The sequence below is a fragment of the Denticeps clupeoides genome, chromosome 4, assembly GCF_900700375.1.
Source record: "Denticeps clupeoides chromosome 4, fDenClu1.1, whole genome shotgun sequence".
Classification (NCBI taxonomy): domain Eukaryota; kingdom Metazoa; phylum Chordata; class Actinopteri; order Clupeiformes; family Denticipitidae; genus Denticeps; species Denticeps clupeoides.
Genome location: NC_041710.1, coordinates 34,138,710 through 34,162,982, shown reverse-complemented (window position 1 = coordinate 34,162,982; position 24,273 = coordinate 34,138,710). Strand labels below are relative to the sequence as shown.

At 42.1% G+C, this 24,273-nt stretch overlaps 3 protein-coding genes across 5 annotated transcripts; 1 reads left to right on the top strand and 2 right to left on the bottom strand.

Annotated features, from left to right (window-relative positions):
* Positions 1–11,641: 11,641 nt before the first annotated feature.
* On the bottom strand, positions 11,642–20,743 carry nop2 (NOP2 nucleolar protein homolog (yeast)). 3 transcript variants are annotated; one of them, XM_028977958.1, is made up of 17 exons: positions 20,470–20,743; positions 20,138–20,268; positions 20,024–20,063; positions 19,873–19,940; positions 19,538–19,788; positions 18,935–19,127; positions 18,111–18,310; positions 17,926–18,015; positions 17,732–17,819; positions 16,082–16,222; positions 14,645–14,784; positions 14,476–14,565; positions 14,235–14,357; positions 13,939–14,036; positions 12,616–12,752; positions 12,509–12,519; positions 12,096–12,297 (listed from the first exon to the last, which is right to left on the bottom strand). In XM_028977958.1, the coding sequence occupies exons 2-17, from the start codon at positions 20,241–20,243 to the stop codon at positions 12,229–12,231; spliced, it is 1,845 nt and encodes a 614-aa protein (XP_028833791.1). In that variant the 5' UTR covers positions 20,244–20,268; positions 20,470–20,743; the 3' UTR covers positions 12,096–12,228. The 3 variants fall into 3 exon arrangements, with proteins under 3 accessions (XP_028833790.1, XP_028833789.1, XP_028833791.1); XM_028977957.1 differs by lacking the exon at positions 12,509–12,519 and having other exon boundaries at positions 11,642–12,297; positions 18,111–18,295; positions 20,470–20,737; XM_028977956.1 differs by lacking the exon at positions 12,509–12,519 and having other exon boundaries at positions 11,642–12,297; positions 20,470–20,735.
* gtf3c6 (general transcription factor IIIC, polypeptide 6, alpha) lies at positions 20,652–21,310 on the top strand. Its single transcript, XM_028977960.1, has one exon. It carries the CDS (start codon positions 20,691–20,693, stop codon positions 21,177–21,179), a length of 489 nt encoding a protein of 162 aa, XP_028833793.1. The 5' UTR covers positions 20,652–20,690; the 3' UTR covers positions 21,180–21,310.
* On the bottom strand, positions 21,294–24,218 carry emg1 (EMG1 N1-specific pseudouridine methyltransferase). The gene is made up of 5 exons (XM_028977959.1): positions 23,860–24,218; positions 22,778–22,879; positions 22,493–22,634; positions 22,193–22,401; positions 21,294–21,641 (listed from the first exon to the last, which is right to left on the bottom strand). The coding sequence occupies exons 1-5, from the start codon at positions 24,007–24,009 to the stop codon at positions 21,528–21,530; spliced, it is 717 nt and encodes a 238-aa protein (XP_028833792.1). The 5' UTR covers positions 24,010–24,218; the 3' UTR covers positions 21,294–21,527.
* Between the last annotated feature and the right edge of the window lie 55 nt (positions 24,219–24,273).

Sequence of the window (24,273 nt, the reverse complement as noted above, 5' to 3'; positions counted from 1 at the left end):
TTGCCTCCACTGCTGAGGCTCTGAGGATCTGTCAGGATTGACGGCACCTGTGCCCAATCAGGACGCCGTTTTATAAGGCGCTGTGTTTTCTCCCTTCGGCGGCTCCGAGATTTTTGTGAACTCTGTTTTGAGTTCTGGCAATCGCCACACACCTGCGGGCTACAGTGGGTTGCAAAAGTATTTGGTGGAAAACTTTCTGTGGAAAAGTTCGACCCACTGTAGTTTTTGTTCTTCCCTTTTTCCCTGTTTTTGTTCTTTCTTTCCTATTGTACAAATCATCACCAGCCCTGCACTGACACCATTTGCAGGCTCACTCTACCCTGGAAGTTACTTTCTTTTGATAAAACACTTTCCCATCAACATATTAAACATCTAACACTTTGAAATACATAAGAACATCATAAACTAACAGGAGAAATAAAGAAAATTTGACATTTCATGTGTTTTATTTTTTTTTCTGTAAAACTAGGTTTGACCTTGAAAAACACACTTTCTCCTGAAACTACACTTTCCCATCAAAATTTTACATGTCTAACACTGTGAAACACTTAAGAACATAATTTCTAACAGTATCCTTAAAGAAAGTTTGAAGTTTCCTGTGTTTTCAGTTTTGTTTCTGGAAAACTTTGACCTTGAATGGAGTGCTTTAAAGTGATTTTCAGCGTGTGTAAGGCCCAAACATGATAAAGTTGATTCCGGACAGCGCATTCTAATCTTTTTACAACTTTTTCTTTCTTGCAACATAGAAACTTCATTTCCAACACAGAAAGTTGAAGAAACCAGCATGCCCCACGTTTTTTCAGCTTGTTTTGTGCAAAAACACGTTTGACCCAAGGTTTCTTCCTTCCTTTCTTCCGTTTTTTTTTTTGTGAGTTTTTCCTTGTGTGCAGAAGGGTCAAGTGTGGAGGGTGTCAACTGTAGGGCTTGTCAAAGCCCATTGAGACATACTGTATGTGATTTTCAGCTATATAAGAAATAAATGTTGTTGTTATTGTTGTTGAACACTCTTGCCATTCTCTCGATGAGCTTCAAGAGGTCGTCACCTGAAATGGTTTTCCAACAGTCTTGAAGGAGTTCCCAGAGGTGTTTAGCACTTGTTGGCCCCTTTGCCTTCACTTTGTGGTCCAGCTCACCACAAACCATCTTGATTGGGTTCAGGTCCGGTGACTGCGGAGGCCAAGTCTCCACTTTTTGTTAAGTACATAACTCGAGAATCAGAGGACAAACTCAGCATGATGGTACCATCTGTAGACCTCCAAGACAGAACCACCAGGACTCTTCTTAGAGCTGGCCAGCCACCTAAACTGAGTAATTGGGGGAGAAGGGCCTTAGTCAGTGAGGTGACCAAGAATCCAATGTGGACAGAACCTTTTCTTCAGCAATTCACCAATCAGGCCTGTATGTAAAATGGCACATGGCAGCCTGCCTGGAGCAAAAGTATTCAGCCCCCTTGAAGGCAGACCTGAAGGACTCTCAGACAAAACTCTCTGGTCTTGTCACACTTGGTGAAAACTTGGCACTGCTCATCACCAGGCCAATACCATCTGTACAATGAAGCATAGTGATGGCAGCATCATGCTGCGGAGAAGTTTTTCAGCTGCAGGAACTGGGAGACTAGTCAGAATAGAGGGAACGATGACTGCAGCAATGCACAGAATCATCCTGGATGAAAACCTGCTCCAATGTGCTCAGACTGGGGCTACAGTTTATCTTTCAGCAGGACAACACCCTAAGCACACAGTCAAGATACTGCTTCAGGACAACTCTGTGAATGTCCTTGAGTGGCCCAGCCAGTGCCCAGACTGGAATGCGATTGAACATGTAGAGTTCTTAAAATGTCTGTGAACCGATGCTTCCCATCCAATTTGATGGATCTTGAGAGGTGCTGCAAGGAGGAATGGGCCAAACTGGCCAAATATATGTGTACCAAGCTTGTGGGATTTTATTCAAAAATACTTGAGACTGTAATTGCTGCCATAGGTGCATCGACAAAGTATTAAGGCTGTGTACATGTGCTTTCTCAGTTTAGTGTTTTTTAATAAATCTGCCAAAACCTCCAGTAAAGTTTTTTTACTTTGTCGTTATGAGGTTTTGTGTGCTGAATTGAGGAAAAAGGAGTATGAGGGGTATTTTTCCAATGTAGTGGAGTAAAAGTAAAATTACCAACTTCAAAAACAACTTAAAGTGTCAAATTACTCAAAAAACTATTACAGTAACATAAATGTAAATGTAATTCATTACTTTTCACCTCTGTTTTGCAGACATCTCACATACTTCTGTGCCTAAATATTAGGGGGAACATTATTTCCTGGTACCCAAAATATACAGCAACTCTGGACCTCAGTACTAATAATTCTACATCAGCAACATTTAATTATGTATCTGAGTGATTTTCAGACATCTCACCTTCTTATTTGCCCATAAAAGTGCTGGCGAACATATCTTCACTTGCATATATTCATAATGCATGAGCCATATTTATTACATAAATTGATTGCATAATAGATAAAGTTATAACTGTTTATTACATAAACAGTTGTAAATGTTATTAATGAAAAAAATTAAATCATTTAGCATAATTTGACATATTTTAAGTTTAAATAACAATCAAAAGGCATTTTCCAAATCAACCAAATCAAAAACAACTTTATCAATAAACACTTTTCTAATACACAATTTCTTATTCCTGTTCTTTTCCTTTCCTTTCCAGGACCTGACCGGAGGGGTTGATCACCCTGGGTCACCAAGATTCCGCCAGGATTTTCCTTTTTTGGTCATCTGGGGACACGAGTCCGGTGAGCTGAAAACACTACACCTTATAACATTTAACTAAAACTGTTGAATCTAGAAGATTAATAAATCCAAATCCACTATTTTGAGGTGTGTGCAGCAGAGGAGTTTTCCAGCCTGACTTAAGATCAGCTGGTGAAGCTGCTGTGCAGTGAGGAGCTGGGGAAAATGTATATACATATACACCTGGCATATATATATTACACCTAAACCGTGCAATTTTAAATTAATTTTGTACTGTTGTATGTGCACTTTTTTTCTGGGTTTTGTTTTGATTTTATTTTATTTAAGAAGGGAGATTTCCCAACGGCTGCACTGTTTTCCTCTGCTCCTGTTTCTTTGAATCCCCCTTTTGCAGAACTCTTGGACCTGTAGGAAGTGAATTTTTTTTCTTTTCTCTTTGTTGATTGTTGGGCAGCCTTGTGAAAAAAAAAAAACATCTGATTTGCCTGCATGAAGCACACTGGAAGATATATTTACCCAAAGAAAAAAAAAAGAGGCTTCGCATTTATATTGTACTGCCATTGTGGGTTTTATTTTATTGTGTCGCCCCAGCCACAGCATTTGATTACATGTTTCACTGGTAAAAATCATGTTGTTATGCAACTGACTGGACTTTGCCTGACTGGACTGATTTTTTTTTTATGTCTAAGATCTGTTTATTTACAGCTCTCTCTCCATCTGACTCCCCTGAATTGGCCCACCACCGCCCATACAGTGTTTGAAGTTTGAAGTTGGTTTGCATTTCAGTTGCATTTTGCCTCCAAATACGTTACTGTCATGGCCAATACACCTCCAGCCCACCCGAGAGCACTAGACCAGCCAGGGAGACAGCAACCCGGAAGCGGAAATGACAGCAGGCTGCGCTGAGTATATAAGTCATGTGACCCTGAGGAGACGCTGCCCGCTCCTTGAGTTGAATTTTTTTTCAGAGACGCTAGCCTTATTTACCCATGCCCAGCTGATTAGAATCTACAACCACGACCTTTGCCTGTCCCTGACCTCGAGCCTTGCCGGTCCTCCTCCCCAGCTCATCCACTTATCCCCTCGCTCCAAGCATGCCTGCAAATGTGTCCCCGAACTTGGCCAATGACAGTTACATTTCTAGGTCACATTATTTGTGAAAAAGACAAGGACCTGTCATCTAAAAACCTCACAGACATTACTGTAAAACAGTTGTTTTCATTTATTGGCTTTTGTTCCTACTGTAGAATGTTTGTTCCAAGTTTTTCCGAATTCAGCAAGCCTTTAACTGCCCTCACTCATTCTAAATCAATGTCTTCTCAGGTACTGTGGAACCCTGATGCAGAGAAGGCCCTCTTAGATTTAAACAATCCCCACCCACATTAGGCTTGACCAAGCACTCCAAACGTTTTTATCCAATCTGTTGATGAGAATGTGACTATATGACCTCCTGTAGCTATTTTTCATGCATTCTTTTATTTATTAATTAATTTTGGTCAAGGGGGGCTTGACTTGCCTAAAGATGAATTGTTTGCATAAAGGAATTATATTTGTTTTACTGCTGCTGATTTCTACAGAGAATAGTGGTAGGGCAGTGATGCTACTTATTCCTGATTGGCAGGTTGCTGCATGGAGGAAGGTACCAGTTAGTCTGTGTAGAAGGAAAATGTGAAGTTCTGGCAAGTAGGACCAGGTGCTGGATGAAAATCTGGACCTGGCAGGTGATGTAGAGATCTGGGAGATGTGCGTGTGAGGTACTATTGGAGTCACTGTTGTACTGTTACGAAAAGTTACTGCTATAATAGCCTCGGATTTTCAGCATGACGGAGGACGTGTCTCTACACGGGTTTTTGATGCAATTTGGATGTTACTTTATCAGAAACTGTTTAAATAAAAAAAAAGTCATGCCATTATTCACAAACACTCTGACATTTCCTGTATAAAAAAATAATTTCACTACAGGGACCTGTTCAAATTTTGCAAGATATTGTAAGGTCTTCTCAATGTTACAGTCAAGAAATTCACCTCTCTTCACCTAGTGACCCTTCTCCCCACAGAACACGAAGGGGAATTGTATATCTGAACTCTCTTTGTCATGGTCTCCTAGGCCTGACCTCTTGGACAGTCCACTTGATAATCCTGATTTTTGTTGTCTTTGTGGATGGATCGGCTTTCCGCCTACCTGATGGTTCTTCTTGCGTTGGGTATGCATTCTGTGATGCCCCATTGAAATCTGTTTTTTGTTTTGCCTTTCCGCGTCTCAGGCGCCAGCAGGATTACTGAGCTGGCGTCTCTCATGCATGCACTTTAGCTGCAAACAAACTGTTACCATCTACAACGATTCACGTTATGTTATTTCATGAGTTGTTCATTATGAGTATGCTGTATGAGTTGTTATTTGGTACCCTGTGGAAACACATAGGGTCTCTTAAATCTGATTTTGCGTCCAAGCCAGATTTCTGTGTGTAAATGTAGGACTCATACTAACAGCTCTGATCCCACCTCTGCAGGAAATGCACTAGCGGATGCAGCTGCGAAGACTGCAGCACGTTCACCACTTCTAACCCTGATTCAGGCCAGCTCTGCTTCTTCCACTCAACTCACTTCAGTAGCCTAAATTGCCAATTTATGTTAAATTGACCATTGGATTGGATCATGTGTCAAAATGAGGGATGTCTGCTATTGGTTCACAAAAGATTTTACTGTTTTTTCACAAAATAATGTCAATCATGTATGATTTTCGCTTCACATAATATAGGAAAACTGTATATGTGGTTAAAGTGTTTGGAGACCCCACATCTAAAGCTGATGCCTCTGCAGTGGCATGAGCCCTGCTGAGTGAGAATTGCACACTAAAAAACAAACTGGCTAAATGTAGCGCAGATACAGGTCTAAATTGGGTTAAAGCCCAACCTCTGCCCCCACCTCTGTCCCCATCAACTTTACCCTCTCCTTGAGCTCAATAACTTGCTTATGGACTTATTGTAGCTGTACCGATGCCCTGTTTTCTATTATTTTATGCCAGGAACCTGTGAATGTCGCTAGCAAGCCCACTCGGAGCCCCACAGCTGTCTCCCTTGGTGTTATTGTTGTCTCTAACCTAACCACTGACAACTATTTTGATTTGATCACAGGAATATCTGGCCACACTAATAATTGGTTATTACTTGCAGAAACTACTGATGACACTGTAAAATCTGATTGCATTGTATGTGTGGAACATTGTTGAAGGTTGTTCCCACTCCACCTGAACTGAATTTTACCTGTCTTATGATTCTTTTTGTTTTTTGGTATTTCCCTTTTCCTGTTGGACCTAAACCTGTTTTACTGGTACCAAAAGTACAGAAGGTCACAGCTGGGAGCAGATCCTTCTCATATAGAGCTCCGCAGTTGTGGAACAGCTTGCCAGTCAGTGCCCGGGACTCAGACACAGTCTCAGTGTTTAAATCCATCTGTTTTCAGGCCTTCTGTTAAAGGCCCAGACACTCATTTCACTTCACTTTGACACAGTGTCAATCATAAAGTCCACTTTATCACACAGTCACCCTGTTAGACACAGACAGTGTTAAGTTCACCTTAGTTAGGTTGTAGCACCAATATACCACTATTACCACATATTTCACTATCAGTCGTACAATACCACTGTATGGGAGAGGGGTCCCTCTCTGTTTGACCCCACCCCATGGTTTCTTCATTCTTTTTTTCTCTCTTCTAGAGTTTTTTTTGTGTGGAGTTTTTTCCTTGTGTGCAGAAGGGTCAAGTGTGGGGGGTGACAGCTGTAGGGCTTGTCAAAGCCCATTGAGACATACTGTATGTGTCACAGGGGGAATTCGATGACGCACTTGCAGACATACTATGGGCGTGGGCATAAGCCGTTGTACCGGTAGAGGACACTGGGCGAGCGGGGCAGGAGGAATAATGAGGACGCAATGGACACGCTGCAACACAGCGGGGAGTCAGTTCTGGATCCTTGGGCAGAGGAGAACCGGAAGACGGCGGGTTTCAAGATGGTCCGGGATCTTGGACTGGACGGGAGTAGGTCTTGGGCGGCAGGAAGGTAGGGGAGCATGGAATCCCGTCTTAACCCATGGGCCAGGCAGAGGTCGTAGCCAGGAAGTTCCGGTCGGGGTTCTTTCGTGGTTTCCAGGGGATCACGCAATTCTCGAAGTCGTGGGCAGGTGAAGGTCGTATTTCATGAATCACAATTATCTTGGGCGTGGGTGAGAGATAGTGTCTCTGGCGAGTAAACTCATACAACTCCTTGGGGTTACCTCACTTTTATACTTGCCACCGCCCGCTTCCATTTCCTCTTCCGGGTCGTCGTCTCCCAGGCTGGTGAGGCGCCCTCTAGCGGGCTGGAGGCACATTGGCCATGACAGTATGTGATTATGGGCTATATAAGAAATAAATGTTGTTGTTAATCAAGTAGCTGCAGGCTTTGAATCAATTAATCTGGATAACTCCTAACAATAATATTTATAGAATCAGTTACAACATGCAGCACTTATCAAACTTTACAAGAGACGGATTTGAAGCTGTACATGAACAACTTAAAGCCACCTCACTTCTGGCCTTCCAGAACCGCATCGCTGTTGATATATTATTACCAGAGAAAAGTGGAATTTGATCATGTTTGGCGACCAATGCTGCTCCTTTATCCCCAACAACACAGCTCCCCTTGGGAAGCTGCGGTAGATTACCTCAAAACGCTCAGTGCTAAATTAAAAGAACTCTAAAATATGTTTGGGAAATATATAAATCTAGCCATCTCCATTTGCATGGCCTTTGCTGTATTCCCCTTTGTTTTAATTCTCTGTGCATACTGTTGCATCCCCTGTCTTAGAGCATTGTTAGTCAGGATTGTTGATACTGCCTTAGACCTATTCTATTCCCTTTTCTATTCCCAACAGACCCCAGACCCCTGATGACAATGATGTAACTCTTGTTTATAGTGATCAATCCTGCTTTGAATCTGACACCTCCTCAGATGAGAATGATGCATACATATAGGCCTATATCTTGATTGCTTTGTTTTGAATTGTTTTCATTGTAATCAATTAAATTGACTTCCTTTATTGCAGCTCCCCAGACAGGAAATTTCCCACCACAAGGTTCTGTCCTAGGTCAGTAACTTTTTTCTCTATACATGTTACCTTTAGGCAACGTCATCCGCAAACACGGTATTAGCTTTCATTGCTACGCTGACGACATACAGCTGTATCTGTCAGCAATGCCAGATCAGAGTCAGCAGCTGAACAATATAGAGAATTGTCTGAAGGACATTAGACAGTGGATGCTCACCAACTTTCTCCTGTTAAACCCTGACAAGACAGAAGCGCTTGTACTTGGGCCTCAAGCAGCCAGGCATAAACTGGCTGACTACACAATAACCCTGGATAGCCTTTCTATCTCACTGAGTATTGAAGTGAAGGATCTAGGTGTCATCATTGATGCAGGTCTCTCATTCAATTCGCACGTAGATAATGTCACTAGGATAGCATTCTTTCACCTTAGAAATATTGCGAAAATAAGAAATATCATTTCAATGCATGATGCAGAAAAGTTGGTCCATGCATTTATTACATCAAGGTTAGATTACTGCAATGCATTACTGTCTGGATGCTCTAGTAGGTGCATGAGTAAACTCCAGCTAGTACAGAATGCTGCAGCCAGAGTTCTAACTAGAACCAGGAAATTTGACCACATCACCCCAGTCTTACAATCACTGCACTGGTTACCCATCAAATTTAGGATTAACTACAAAATCCTACTTTTAACCTATAAAGCTCTACATGGTCTCGCCCCACAGTACCTGAGTGAACTTTTGGTTCTTTACGAACCGCCACGCCCCTTTCGATCAATGGGTGCGGGGTCACTACTGATACCAAAGGTGCAGAAGGTCACAGCTGGGAGCAGATCCTTCTCCTATAGAGCTCCGCAGTTGTGGAACAGCTTGCCTGTCAGTGTCCGGGACTCAGACACAGTCTCAGTGTTTAAATCCAATCTCTGTTTTCTGTTTTCTCTGGCTTTTTGTTAAAGTCCTAGACCCTCATTTCACTTCACGTTGACGCAGTGTCAATTATAAAGTCCAGTTTATCACAGAGTACCCCTGTTAGACACAGACACAGACAAAGTTAAATTCACCCTAGTTAGGCTGTCCTAGTTAGGGTACCGGGCCACTGTAGCACCAATATACCACTATAACCACATATTTCAGTATCGGTCGTACAGTGCAACCGTCTGCCGCTGCTTCTGTTTGTTTTTCTCCGAGACACGGAATCAAGCACCCAGACTACTGGCAGACCCCAGTGAAGAGACCAGCAAATAAATCCTGGTTCCTGACAACTGCTAATCAAGGACATACCATGAAACAAACCAGAGGGTCACCACAGCCACCACCACCGTTACAACTACAGCTATAGGGATCTTCAAATGGACCAGTAACATCATTATGGACACGTAATCTAGACCATGACACTGAATACATCCTAGACTTCTCCAACCCTACAACTGTAGGACTTATTATTATATCATCAACCCTGCACTGACACCATTTGCAGGCTCACTCTACCCTGGAAGGGGGTCCCTCTCTGTATCACTCCTTCCCAAGGTTTCTTCCTTTCTTTTTTTCTCTCTCCTAGAGTTTTTTTGTGTGGAGTTTTTCCTTGTGTGCAGAAGGGTCAAGATTGGGGGGTGTCAACTGTAGGGCCTGTCAAAGCCCATTAAGACATACTGTATGTGATTTTGGGCTATATAAGAAATAAATGTTGTTGTTGTTGTTGCTGTGGTGACCCTTGTGGTGGAGGATTTGTTGGAGAATTGATCAATAAATTCAGGCAACAAAACTATTTGTAGACCATTGATTATTGCATATACAACAAGACAAGAATTTGACAAGAAAGTCTATGGTACTGCTTTCGTTCTTATACATTTTTCTTATCTTTGGTCACATCATAAAAAACTTCAAGAAGACCCAAAAGACTGAAATATTTGTGTGCCTGGTTAACCATTTTCCTGTCTCAATAATGTGTTTCATTGTTTGTGTTATCCATGTTTTTCTGCAGCTACGAATAGTTAGAATGTGTCTGGAGCTTGTTTTAAGATTTATGTTCACTCCCAGGATCCGTGAGAAGTAAGCTCAGGGAGGAACCAGCTAAGGAAGGCATCAAGTCTTTGTCTACTCTGTGTGTGTGTGTGTACATGTGTGTTCCATAACTTCAGTTTACAAATAAACGTACAAAATGTAACATGCACATACAGTACAGGACAAAGGTTTGGATACACATACACCTTCTCAATGTGTTTTCTTTATTTTCATGACCATTTACATTGGTAGATTCTCACTGAAGGCATTAAAACTATGACTAAACACTAGTCTTATCTCAATTTTTTCCATACATCAGATGTGTTTTCAGTGAAAGCAAAGTGATTGTCATTGTGATACACAGCACAGCACTCAGTGAAGCGGTATGAGGGGATGGTGCTTTGCCCAGTGGCACCTTGCCGAATCAGGATTAGAACCGGCAACCTTCTGATTACGGGGCCGCTTCCTTAACCGCTAGGCCACCACTGCCCCTCTGACCAGCAAGCCGTTCTACAGCTGCGGCGCTTTATAGGAGAAGGATAGACTGACCTTCTGTGACCTTCTGTAAGTAAATAACTAAGAGTTCACTCACATACTGTGGAGCGAGACCATTTAGAGCTTTATAGGTCAAAAGTAGGATTTTATATTCAATCCTAAATGTGATGGGTAGCCAGTGCAGTGATTGTAAGACCGGGGTGATGTGGTCGAATTTTGTAGTTCTAGAACTACAATAAACACTTTTCTAATACACAATTTCTTATTCCTGTTCTTTTCCTTTACTTCTGTATTTGGTCAGATAGAAAGGCTCAGCAGAGTTATGGTGTAGTCAGCTTACGTCTGGCTGCTTGAGGGCCAAGTACAAGAGCTTCTGTCTTATCAGGGTTTAACAGAAGAAAGTTGGTGAGCATTGCCAAATATGTGTGGGTGTACCTATGTAGAGTGGATACACACACACACACACACAATTGCACATAAGAAAAACACTATGGTGTATTGGATGCTTGTGGCTCTACAACAGTTGACCACACATACATAGACTGACCGTGGTTGGCAGGAAAGACCTTCTGAATCTCTGTCCCACATAGTGGGTGCCGCCGCATATCAATAAAAGAGCTGATTGTTGTCCAACAGGGATGAGCTAGACTACCGTATATCTACTCATATATCGATCCAGTTAAAAGCAAAGACGCTTAGGGGGAAAAAAAAAAAAAAAAAAAAAGACATTCAAACGGAAGAGAAACTGTCTAAATAAAGAGAAGCAGTCTAATTTTGCAGTAGTGGGTGAGGTCAGAGAAATGTCACAGGAAATACTTGGTCAAAAGGTAAAAAAAAAACAATTTATTATGCTAGATTTGTCTATTTTTCCTACAACAGGGATTGTGTATACTCATCTCAATGTATGCAAAATAATCTTCAAACTACAAACAATTGCAACCAAACTTGGGGAGTGGTGCTGGTTCTAAGGTTGCTGGTTCTAATCCCGTAGCCAGCACTGATTTACCCTGACTTACCCTTGAAGGGCACCATTGCCCACACTGAATACATTTTGTGGGAGGAGGACATTCCACACCCTTTTTCATTCCAGAACATTTTTTTCTTAAATTTATATACATATCTGTTTATTATGTCATCACTGCTGCGTGAGAAGCTTTGTACACACGTTCTGTAGACTTAAAATAAGAAGTCAAGTTGCCATGACTCTACTTTTGGACAATTTCACCTGGATGACTGAGAATCTTTACATAAGAATTTCAGTCAAATGCACTGCACCGGTGTACTGGGGAGATTATAAAAGCGATCCGATTTGACAAAGGATGTTTAATGTCTTCTTTTCTCATTAATTGTACAAATTCAGAGCATAATTGAACAAATTAACACAAAATAAAAATAGCCGCACTTAAGTAATTGTTAAAAGTGCAAAAAAAGAAAAACAGGGCTTCAATCAATCAATACCAATCTTCCCCTCCTGAACAGCACGTAAACAGACCACCAACGACCCAAAATTCAAACAAGTTTCTATTTACATTCTGTATCAACCTTGTTCAACATTTTCTTCAACTTACTAAATTTATTTTTACCCATTCGGTTCTTTTTAAAAATATTTTTCCCTTTCCTACTCGTTAACTTCTTTTCAAACAGGCTGTCTTCTTTATTCTCAGGATCAGACTCTTTCTTTACCAAATTGGATTTCTTGGTTTGGTCAGCCTCTAACTTTGATTTTTGGGGTGTAGTGGGCCTGCCACTCTTTGTCAGGAAATTAGATTTAGTCTTCTCGCTGGTTTCGTCGACAGAGCTGTTTGTTTTGGCCACTGCTTTGTTTGGCTGCACATTGCCATGTGGGGATTTTTGAGGTCTGGCTACTTGTTTGCCAGCTTCATTTTTTTTCACAGTCACTGCAGGCTTCTCCTTTTGGGCAGCTGCAGCCTTCTCCACTGATGGCGTAGGCTCCACCTCTTCTCCTGCACCACAAACAACAGCACAAACACAAAGTATGTTACATAGACACACAGACACAGCATGTGGGCAATTTTCACAAATGCCACATTCACCAGTCAGAATGCTCGCAGTAAAGCACCAAAAAGTGGTCTTGACATCCATTTTGTGCACCAGTAGAAGAAAAGAAATCGGTGCTTTGCAATGTAGGCTGTTTTTGAGAAACAATGGGCTTACCAGTAAAGTCCCTGAAGTCACCAAGAAAAAGAAAAGTGGTGAATGGAGAGAGAAAAAAAAGGATGTTTAGATCCACACAGAACACAATCCATTCTTGTAAGTCTTACCTGTGCCAGTAGCTGCAGTAGGGATGGTATTGGAGAATTTTTTGAATTTGGCAACATAGAAGCCATCCATGTTGTGCAGGTGAGGGTAGAAGCGGCGTGTGAGGTGCAAAGACTGATGAAAGCGTCGCTCTTTGAATCTGACAAGGCAATGAATTTTTATTTTTTTTTAAATAAGTCATCTTAATAAGTCAAATACACTTCTCAAAGAAAAAAAATAAAGAGAACACAAAAATAAGTCATCCTTGATTTGAATGAATGAAATATTATTATTGTATACTTTGATCTTTACATAGTTGAATTTGCTGACAAAAATCACACAAAAATGATCAATTATCATTTATCAAACCAGGGAGGTCTGGAGTTGGCTGATGCAATGTCCTTAAAACAAGTCAATATGAGACTCAGTAGTGTGTGTGTGTGGCCTCCACATGCCTGTATGACCTCCCTACAACACCTGGGCATGCTGCTAATGAGGTGGTGGCTGGAATTCCAAGGGGTCTCCTCCAAGACCTAGACTAAACCATCTGCCAACTCCTGGACAGTCTGTGATGGGATGAACAAGACATGATGTCCCAGATGTGCTCAAATAGATTCAGGTCTAGGGAACAAGCGGGTCAATTCACAGCATCACTGTCTTCATCTTGCAGGAATTTCTCAAACACACACATGAGGTCTAGCATTGTCTTGCATTAGGAAGAACCAAGGGCCAACCGCAACAGCGTATGGTTTCTCAAGGGGTCTGATTATCTACCTCTGGCAAGCACATGGAGGGCTGTGTGCCCCCCCCCAAGGAAATGCTACCCCACACCATTACTGGTGTGGCAAATTTGCAAATCTTTGTGCTCTCTGGCAAATGCCAAACGCCACACAGTGTTGGGCTATAAGCACAACTGCCACCTGTGGAAGTCGGGCCCTCATGGAGTCCATTTGAGCAGACACATGCACATTTGTGGCCTGCTGAAGGTAATTTTGCAGGGCTCTGTCAGGGCTTCTGTTCCTCCTTGCACAAAGGTGGAGGTAGCAATCCCGCAGCTGGGATGTTGCCCTCCTACGGCCTCCTCCACGCCTCCTGATGTTCTGGAATGTCTCCTGATAGCGCCTCCATGCTCTGGACACGATGATAACCTACATAACCGGCACAGCTTGCATTGACGTGCCATCCTGGATAAGCCGCTTATGTGGCTCCGTCTTATGCTACCACTAGAGTGAAATCACCGCCAGCATTCAAAAGTGACCAAAACAGAAGTGTGACTTGGAGTTACATTGTGTTGTTTAAGTGTTCCCTTTATTTTTGATCAGTGTATAATGGAGCATGCTGATTACCTTGTAAATCCCTCTTTACCAAAGTCCAGGCCAGTGGGGACCAGCTTAACATTTCTCTTCTTCAGGGCGTAGTCCACCACCCATTCATTTTCCTCAACCTGCAGCATAAAATGCAAATGTGTGGGGACGCAATGTCACAGGTTCAAACCCCGCTTCCATTGAGTCCTTGAAAAAGACACCTAACCCTGAGTGTCTCAAGGGAGACTGTCCCTGAACCTACTGAATGTAAGATGCTCTGGATAAGGCCATCTGATAAATGCCATAAACATAAATTTTGTTGGTCTGTGGGGGCTCACCGTGATGGAGCAGGTACAGTAGACCAGGTAACCCCCTGTCTGTGAATCTGCATTCACAGAGTCAATGGCAGAAAGGAGGAGCTCCTTTTGCAGGTGAGCTAAGCGAAGGACATCAGCCTCATCCTGTACAAGAGAAAATGACACAAAATCCCAATCAAAGATAATTTGTCACTGCACACAACATACCCAACCCAGAGTAAACAGAGATCTTCACAAAGCCCAGTCCCAGAGTGATTGTTACCTTGCTTGTCTTCACTGCTGGATCTTTGGCGATAACACCAGTTCCAGCGCATGGAGAGTCAAGCAGGACTCGGTCAAACCCTCCCATCACCTATAAAAGGCAAATCAGAACATTTGAATTACATAAAAACAAATCAAAAGCAAAAAAAAAAAACTGAAATGAACAAGACCTTAGGGAACTGTCTGCCATCATAGTTGCAGATGACTGTATTGGTGACACCCAGGCGATGGATGTTTCCCACCACGCTCTTTAGCCTGTCTGCACTTGCATCATTAGCCACAATGATACCGGTGTTCCTCATGAGCTGAGCTACAGTGAGAACACACCACAGTTAAATCTGTGTTAAACAAAAGGCTGAAAGTGAAGTGATTGTTATTGTGACACACCGCAGCACAGCACACGGTGACTCAATGAAATGTGTCCTCTGCATTTAACAATCATCCTTAGAGAGCATCATTCTCGTTTTAGTCAGTCATTGAGTCAAGCTGTCATTTTAGTTATTATTAGTATTTTCTTTTAGTCAAAGCCATATCATAATTTTTAAAAAATCTTATAGTTAATATATAATTCAGGGACGGCCGTAACAAATTTGGAGCCCTGGAAAAGATTTCAGGTGACGGCCTTTGCACTGCAGTAAATTCCACTGTCAGTGTAGATAAATTTCACAATAAAATGAATATATTTGTCTTAGAATATATTTTATTTAAATAAACCAATTGCAGAGTTAAAATACTATTTAGCAAAGCTATTTAGACAGAGGGCACGGAGTGACATTTCACTAAACTCACATACCACCACCTTGCTAGATGGCAGGCCCACTGGCAGCCATGACAGGCACCCACGGAGCAGTGTGTGGGGATGGTACCTTGATCAGTGGCACTTTCTGTTTACGACTCCATCTCCTTACCCACCTAGTGGTTAAGGAAGTGGCCCCGTAATCAGAAGGTTGCCAGTTCGAATCCCGATCAGTCAAGGTGCCACTGAGGTGCCACTGAGCAAAGCACTGTCCCCACACACTGCTCCCCGGGCACCTGTCATGGCTGGCCACTGCTCACTTAGGGTGATGGGATAAATGCAGAGGACAAATTTCACTGAGTGCTGTGGTGCTGTGTATCACATGTGACAATCACTTCACTTTATTATTATTACTAGGCCACCACTGCCCTTTGGTGTATTTTAAATGAGCAATGAGAAAATAAACTGTATTGGCTTAACACCACTGCAGTAAATTCCAGACTATAGAGCATACCTGTATATAAGCAATATCTACTAATTAAAATAAATAAATAAATGAAAGTACATTTGTGGGGCAATGGTAAAAGCGTAGCCGCCTTCTCCCTTACTGTTAACGTAATACTGTTTCCCCGTAAAAGACACTTCATGATGACATGTCTATGGTATTCTCTCTTGTGCTTCGTGTTGTGGGTATACTCACCAATGAAGAGTGAAGTTAGAATTGTAGATAATGAGTGGAAGGATTAAAACATCAGAGACATTATGCAAGCATTTGTGGGGCTTATAGTCTGGAACTTACGTAACGGCATAGTTATACCTTCATATTCTGCCCTTCACACAAAGCACATATCCTGGCACTTTCTTCACTCACCCATATATGTAGTCTTGCCCCCTGGAGCACAACTCATGTCAAGAATTGACTCCCCTTCCTGGGGCGAGAGGGCCATAACTGGCAGCAGAGAGGAAGCACCCTGCAGCATGTAGTGCCCTGCCAGGTATTCAGGAGTTGCACCTGAGGAGATGGGGGTTATAAACACAGCACAGTAAATCGTAGTTTTATTTTAACCACTGAAAGTCACAATCTACATTTGGTGCACTAGGAAGTTCTAGAACCATGAATGTTAAGGTGATTGAATCTGGACTAGAACCAGATCATGACTATTACCCACACATTACATTTAGACACCTAAGCAGGTTTGAGTGTTTGGGGGATCGTAAATTGTCACATTTTTTCCACAGCTGTGTTGGAATTAAGCTTCACATATAAAACTTCATGTATTTATAGGGGATTTCATTTTATGTTCATTAAGCCAATATATCTTTGGTATTTTACTTCAGTTTGATAAAAGAGAAACATGACAGTTTACACATTTTGTAGACATATACACACAGACATAATTAATCATTTGTCTGCAGCTCATTCTGAGAGAATTGTACTGTGAAAATTGGTTACATCCCTAGGATCCCATGGAATGGCTGACATTGAAATACAAAAGGCTGTTATTATTAGGGATGCACCGATACCGATATCGGCGTCAATACCACATTCCGTAAAGTACACGTTAATACTCTGATAAATGCTGTAAATGTTAAAAGTCCCCCGATACCGGGGACCAATATCACGCTCTGAGAAATCTATGTTTGAGCGGCTCAGAGCGGGGAGAAGGCGAGGTGAGACATGTCAGCCGTGTGGAACTATTTCAAAGTGAATGTAGATGATAAAACAAAGGCGGATTGCAAATTGTGCTCAGCGAAATTGTCCAGAGGTGGTTCAAAAGCGCATTTAACACAAGTAATTTAATCAAGCACCTAAAATACAAAGAGTTTATCCACGCTTCAAAACCAACACAACCCACGGTGCAGCAAACTCTTGCAAGACGAGAGAAAATGTTCAGAGACAATCCACGTGCTGTGAAAATAACCCTGGCAATTATCGAGTACATTGCATTGAGTGACCAGCCACTCTCGGAGGTAGAAAATGTGTGATTCCTGCATCTCCTCCATGTTCTGGAGCCCAGATATGATGTCCCAAGCCACTCTACATGACTGACACGGAGCTGCCTAAAATACACAACTCCACAGCCTGCTGCAAGCATCCTCTGTGTTTAGTTTCACCACGGATATTTGGACAAGCAGTGTTAGCCCCGTGTCGCTAATTAGCCTAACCTCCCAGTGGATAGATGAGAGTTGCACGGTCAATGTTTACATTTTTTTATAATTATGTATTCTGCAATGTGTTGCATACAACCTGCTTTTCATTTTAAATAAATGTTCTTAATTCCAAACTAGTCCCTTGTTAAATTATATGACTAAAGCTGTTACTAAAGCTGTTTAAATCATGTTTTTAGTAAGTACTCCGCATCGGCGAGTACTGAAATGCAAGTACTCATACTCGTTTTCCAAAAAAAGTGGTATCGGTGCATCCCTAGTTGTTATTATAAGACATCTCTTGGTTTTACCATAAAACCAATTGCTGGTTTAACAGGAAAGTAATCTATTTATGTGAAAAAGTGGGACCAACCAATGGGTACAGAAGAGTCAAAAATGACCAGGCCCACTTTAGACCACTTCCCCAATGGGTCCAGATTAACTCCTCTATTAATAAGAGCCTGCAGTGGAAAGACAAAAATAAATAACATAACATACAGATAAAAATATATGTCCAAGTTAGTGCTGGGCAGTTACTTTAAGTTTGGAGTGTAGGTAAGTCTATACCTGGGCCAGGTCTCGTCTCCTCGTCTTCAGTGTATTGGTCCTAATAGTAACAGGTCTCTGGATTTCATTTGCTTCCAGGAAATCAACCAACTAATATAAAAAAAGAAGGTCACACACACTTACACATGCAATTCAATTTCCTGAACCATAAGATAATTTATACTAATATTCATACAGCAAATCACCTCAGACAAAGGGAAGAGGTCAATGAGTTTTCCCATGAGGAAGTCATTATAGCTGTAGTAGGTGCAGAGATCTGCCTTCAGTAGAGAGACGTAGTCTGATCTTTCCTTCCCTCCCTCCCTCTTGGTGGCAAAGTTACTGAGAACATCTATGTTGTCTTTGATCCTCTGGTGAATACTCTGCAGATCTAAAGGAAGCATTCCTGGACAAATTAAAGCAAGGTTTAATTTAACCAATGAGTTACATTTTGACAATCAGACAGTTACATCTAGTTTCAGCAATCTTACTAGACACTACTAAGCTTCGCAACATAAATAATTAAATATTTGGCTAGTAAATTCCATGTAACAGAGGCCAGCTGTTCTCAAAATGTTCAGGTTGAGAACAACCTTTGAGTACTTCCATTATGACTGCTTTAAAAGTGGAGTAGGTCTTTTAACTAGTTTGCAATGGTGGCCATTTTGTTACTAATATGGATAGGATTTATTATTGACTGCCATCCACTGTCAAAACTGCAATCACACAGCAATTTAGGTTATTAACTGAAATTATTAAGAATAATGTCAGCTGTGAAAATGAACATTAATAGCAGGAGTCTGCGATTAATGTTCATTTTCACAGCTGATATTATTCTTATTATTGACCACTAGAGGGTGACTGAGTACCATTCATGAATCCTCAGTTAAAAACAGATATTTCTTTGGAGGGTTTCCATCAATGACCAGTCTAAGGCCAAATAAATAAAAATCCATGCTCAATCCATGTTGTAGAAATGAGCATAAAGCAGAAGTCTGGGCTAATATGGCCCAGGTTGGAAATAACTCACCTTCTCTTGCTCTCTCCTCCACCCCTGGTAGCTTAAATCTATCACCCTCATCCATGTAGGCCTCAACTGTGTCATCTTCCATTTTCTCACGAACACCCATGCCATCTTCTTGGTCACTATTGTCATCGTCATTCTGCTGCTGTCTCTTCCCTTTTGTCTTCTGCTTCCTTGCAGCTCGTTCAATAGGAAGCAGCTTAACACACAGATGACAATACACACACATTAGACTCTGCAAAAAGTCATAAAATTGTGTTTGTTTTTTTTACTTAATTTATAGGGTTGTAAAAGAGTACTACTGATTAAGGGTGTCTTATGATACTATGCATGTGTTCTACAACTTTAAAGTATGGTCATTCTCTTTGTTTGCTGTAATTTAGACACTAACTGTACTACTGTAGTTCCTGGAAATGATTTGCCAGTCTCAAGTCAATGGAGGATAAAATATGATGCAATATATTCACACTATTAAACACATAGGGTGAAGTTTCCCCATCCATGGTTTAGTTATTTATCAAGGATCAGGCTTAATCAAGCAAAAAAAATGACTCCTAGTGTAGTCTATACATGCACAGTAGTGGAAGTCTCATTTTTAAGATAAGTAACCTCCTCTCCATCGCTGTCCTTTTCTTTATCCTCTTCTTCACTGTCTTCCATTGTGCCATAGTCATCAACCATTTCTTCGTCATCATCTTCCTCACTGCTGCCTGCTTCTTCTACATCTTCTGTCTCACACAGTGTCCGCTTGTCTTCACCCTCCTCTAACTTGCCGTCGCTGTCATCATCGCTTTCTGAATGGCTGATTTTACGCTTCTGCTTGGCTGGTTTCAACCACTCACTGTTCTCATCAGAGAAACCTTAAAAAGGTCATGCAATTGATTAAAAAACTGAACAATTTATGAAACAATGTTCTGTATTTGTGCCACTGCACTGGGAATCACCCTGTTTGCTTTTGTTGTCAGAAAAATCGACCTTAGGCTCTTCGATGCCATGTGCCCTCTTTAAAGCACTGCAAGTGAAAAACATAAAACCTGAGGGTCAACCTCCCATTTCAATTTACAAAAAAAAAAAAAAAAAAAAAGAAAGTCCTACCGTTTCCTAGCTCTGCTAGACTGCCTTTTGGGTGCTTCATCTTTTGAAGGAGAAAAATGTCAGAAACAATAACTATGGTTTTGTTAATGATGTTTGAACATCAAAACATCCTACCTTCTATAAGGAACCTGGACAGCTCTGTCTCTGCTCCCTTCTGCTTCCTCGCCTTTCGACCAGGTCCGCGTTTTGCACTACTGGTGGGATCCAATTTCCGGCCCATGATGGACACCGACGGAGCAAGGAATCTGCAACAAGAATAAATCAGTTCGACGCAATTAAGATAATCGTTAAATGCTGGCACATGCATCGGCTATATATAAACACTGACCAATGACTTTGATACTAACAAGTTTGTGTGTGTGTGTGTGTGTGTGTGTGTGTGTGTGTGATCTCTCACAAACCAGCTTGGCTGACGAGGTAACTGGTTAAAGTGACCGGTTACTCACGTTTTCCGAGAACGTTCACGCAATACGACGCACAAAACGCTCTGGCGCTTTAAGGAACACCAGCAGAAAAAAATACACAAACGAGTCGCTTCCAACCCCGATCTAGTCGTGCCGCACACGCGATCAGCACACTTTCAGGGGCAGAGGGGGATAAAAAGACACGTGCTTCCGGCGCAGGCTGACTGCGTCATCAGCAGCGGACCGCCGTGTGGCGAGCGGGCATGGAAGGCGACTGGGAGGAACAGGAGCACCTGGTGGTAGCAGAGCTGTCGGGAATCATCAACTCGGATTTCCTGAGCACGGTTCAGGGCGCCTGTAAGATGGTGGCAGTGGACAGCGCGCATCCAGTCATGCAGGTCGGACGATATGTGTTCGCGGGCGAGTACGAGGACGCGCTTGGCACCTGCGTGATCCTGGAGGAGAGCGAGCGCGCTAGTGCGGACGGCAGCCCCAAGCTGCGCTACCGGTGCCACACCATGAAGAAGCTTATGCTGCAGAGGACCTTCCTCACCGACAGGAAGGACGGGGAGCCCGGCTCCGGCTGCATCGAGACCTTGGCCTTGGACGACGGAGACAAGGGTGGCAGGAACAGCTCGATCTGCAGCTTCCTGCAGGGAGATGAGGAGAGGGCGCCGGGAGCGGGGAGCTCCGAGTCCGAATGCGGCGAGCCGGACTCCGGGGTGTCGGGAGACACAGAGTTACACGGATAACGTTCTCTTCCGCGGAATCATTTGCTTTGTACTCTGTGCACCCTTTATGAATGTGTTATATCGGGCTATTATCCGACCCCGGTGTTTTGTGTAACAAACGCAAGGCATTAAAAATAAGGGGAAAAAATCTATATATTTCTTGAAAATCCTCTCCATATCGACATTCAGTATATTTGGTCAATCACCATTTTGTCATGCACACATAATAAACAGTAATGAAATATCATAAGAACAGCAACAATGAGTGAGAGGGAGTTAATTAGGGGACATCACAGGTGACCTGTGACTCAAGTTGGGTTAATTTACTGCCAGCCTTCATCAACAGGGAATAATCCACCAGACGATGGGTCACAGCACACTCCAGACCTCCTCAAAGGCTGAGCAGATCTTAGTACAGGTCAAGGCAGCAGATAGAGGGTAGTTACTGATGGAAACAGTCTTCTCCGTGTAGTCTACATTCACCTAAGAGACAGAATGTAGTGAAATATTATAATAACAAAATCACACACATACAGAGTTCTTAAACATTCTTACATTCAGACTTCCCTGAAAAGTTTAACTTAAATTACATAGTTTCTTCCTCCAAGTTCACGCAGCCTGAGCCTGAGTAAAATAGGCACCACCATGTTTGGGACTAATCAGATGTAATTTACATGACTTTTCAAAGGAGATGCGGAGATATGGAATGCAGTGGCACACAGTACCACATGACGTGGTTCTCTGCGTAAAGCAGACTATATGTTTATTTCATATTTCAAAACTTAAAAGGCCTGGAAAATTCGCTTTTCAAATTTCATGCATATAATGACCTGCACATATATGCATGATAATGTCATGTAAGAAAACGGTAAACTGAACTGTGCTGGACAAAATACAAAGTCCCTGAAACTGCCTTCTTTACCACAAAGAAATAATTTGTTTTAAGCAGCAAGGAACAAAATCCAATGGAAGATAAATCGAATTTCATAGTAATAAATGTGCAGTTAAGAGATCTTTCCTGTAAAGGAACTCACAGTGCCATGAGCAAACGCCCCAATCACCACGGCTGCAGGGCCATCACCGGGCACCAACGACCGAGGGCACACTGCGTCCCCCACAGAAAAGGAGGTGGCTATGCGTGGACAGCCAGGGGGGAGGTGGTCAGACACCGGGTTCCTGATGGTTCTCAACAAACGCTGCGGTCCATCTGCAGCTCGAACACTCAGCTTATGCAGAAGTTGGACTGAGGTGGGTAAGTGATAATAATGAATTAGAGACAGAAGAGCAGTTGTAAATGTGATTTCTTCTTCAAATTCAAATACTTATATACTCACCCATAAGCCCACAGAAGCGAGGAAATGTACGCGGAATGCGAGTCTGTGGGTTAATTTCAATGAGTACATTCTTCTCCGTGTGAATGTAAACCTGCAGAAGCCCAGCCCGATTTAACGGGCTGTCTGTCAACATCAAAAGGCACTGGGGACGACAAAAACTCAATCTGAGGTCACACAAACAAAACAAGATCTTTAATGTTGCAATGTGAAAAACTTGGAATGGAATCTAAATTCTACAGGAGTCCAAATATTTCACTCTTTTTACTTTGATTTGCCTGTGATTACCTGGTGGGTTATGTCTGGACGAATTTTGTTGGGATCTCGTCCATTTTTCATTAGCATGCTTTTGTGCTGGTCACAGTTCAGTAGCTCAAATGCTTTCCCAACCTACAACAGAATGAGCAACAGATGGACTTTGTTGGGTCTTGGATCATGAAACAGTTCATTCCCAACTGTAGAAACACACACACACACACACACACACACACAACCAGTGAAAAGTCTCTGTGGCAGTTATGGAGATTAAGCTTGAGTCAATTTTGAAGAATCCAATGTGAGAAACATATTTTGTGTTTGTTGTATCAGGAGAAAGCGAAGTATGTTAGAAGAATCATTTTTTTCCCCCCAGAGTTGCCTCTTTTTGCCTGCTTTGTTCAGTATTGTAATCATTTAAAGGCATAATTTTGCTATTGGTTTTTGTTGAAAGTGAAGTGATTATACACTGCAGCACAGCACATAGTCCACACAACAAAATGTGTCCTCTGCTTTTAACCCATTAATCTTGGTGAGCAGTGGGCAGCCATGACAGGTGCCCAGGGAGCAGTGTGTGGGGAAGGTGCTTTGCTCAGTGGCACCTCACTGGCACCTTGGCAGATCAGGATTTGAACCGGCAACCTTCCGCTTCCTTAACCGCTAGACCACCACTGCCCCTTTATAGTCTTTTTTCTGTTTTGTTCTATAATGTAAAAAATGTAATTAGGGGCGTCAAGACTTTTTACTGCCACCTGAATGAGCGCTGTTCACTTACCCCTGTATTCTGCTGTAATGGCTCACACTTGTATTCTTTTTAGCCTCATTCTATTTCTCCTTTACACTCTGTGTAGTCCTGACAGTCTGTATGAAGTCTTGTGTTGCACCATGATACACCATGAACAAGTCTAAACTACTACCGGATGAGTAATAAACAGCTGCTGAGATTGAGAGGGACAGATAACTGAAGGACGTGGATACAGAGGGGAAGTCGAAGATTAGGAACGTTTAACAGAATGAGTTCACACAAATAAAAGTAGTCAATAATAAGCGGATTTTTAGAAAGTTCTGTTACTTGAGAATGACCTGATATCGGACCGGAATAGACCCATGTTTACCTTTACAGTTTCCAACGTGGCTCCTTCCAGGATCACGACAAGTCGCTTATCAGCCATGCGATCGTGAAGGCTTCTGTGCTGTTTTGCTAGTTTTGGTTCATATTCGTCTAAATGTTCGAGACCACGCTTAAATCCCCCGCGTGTTGCCATTTTTTAAAAGCGCGTTCAGCGTCGCTGTATTTTGACGTCATCAAACGTGGCAGATGGCGGTCGTCCCAGCCTGGTTTTATTCACATCATGGATGAACACAAATAAGCAATTTAATTCATATAAAACGATATCCCTCGTTCCCTCATTCACCCAACATGTGCTCAAAATCAATAAACAGAACATCAATAAAATTATTTTAATTTAATTTTTAATGTCAATCTAACTTGAACGCTGTGTTCAGCTAGTTTTGCACGAATAAAAACG

Excerpts from the sequence above, each read along its gene's own strand:
- emg1 (XM_028977959.1), bottom strand. The coding sequence starts at position 24,009 with ATGGCAACACGCGGGGGATTTAAGCGTGGTCTCGAACATTTAGACGAA. Across the intron at positions 22,635-22,777 it reads GTCCAGACATAACCCACCAG|TGCCTTTTGATGTTGACAGA; the intron begins GTAATCACAGGC and ends TGTCGTCCCCAG. Across the intron at positions 21,642-22,192 it reads GGGCGTTTGCTCATGGCACT|GTGAATGTAGACTACACGGA; the intron begins GTGAGTTCCTTT and ends TCTGTCTCTTAG.
- nop2 (XM_028977956.1), bottom strand. The coding sequence starts at position 20,243 with ATGGGCCGGAAATTGGATCCCACCAGTAGTGCAAAACGCGGACCTGGT. Across the intron at positions 17,820-17,925 it reads GGAGACGAGACCTGGCCCAG|GCTCTTATTAATAGAGGAGT; the intron begins GTATAGACTTAC and ends TTTCCACTGCAG. Across the intron at positions 16,223-17,731 it reads TGACTCTTCTGTACCCATTG|GTGCAACTCCTGAATACCTG; the intron begins GTTGGTCCCACT and ends CCATCTCCTCAG.
- gtf3c6 (XM_028977960.1), top strand. The coding sequence starts at position 20,691 with ATGGAAGGCGACTGGGAGGAACAGGAGCACCTGGTGGTAGCAGAGCTG.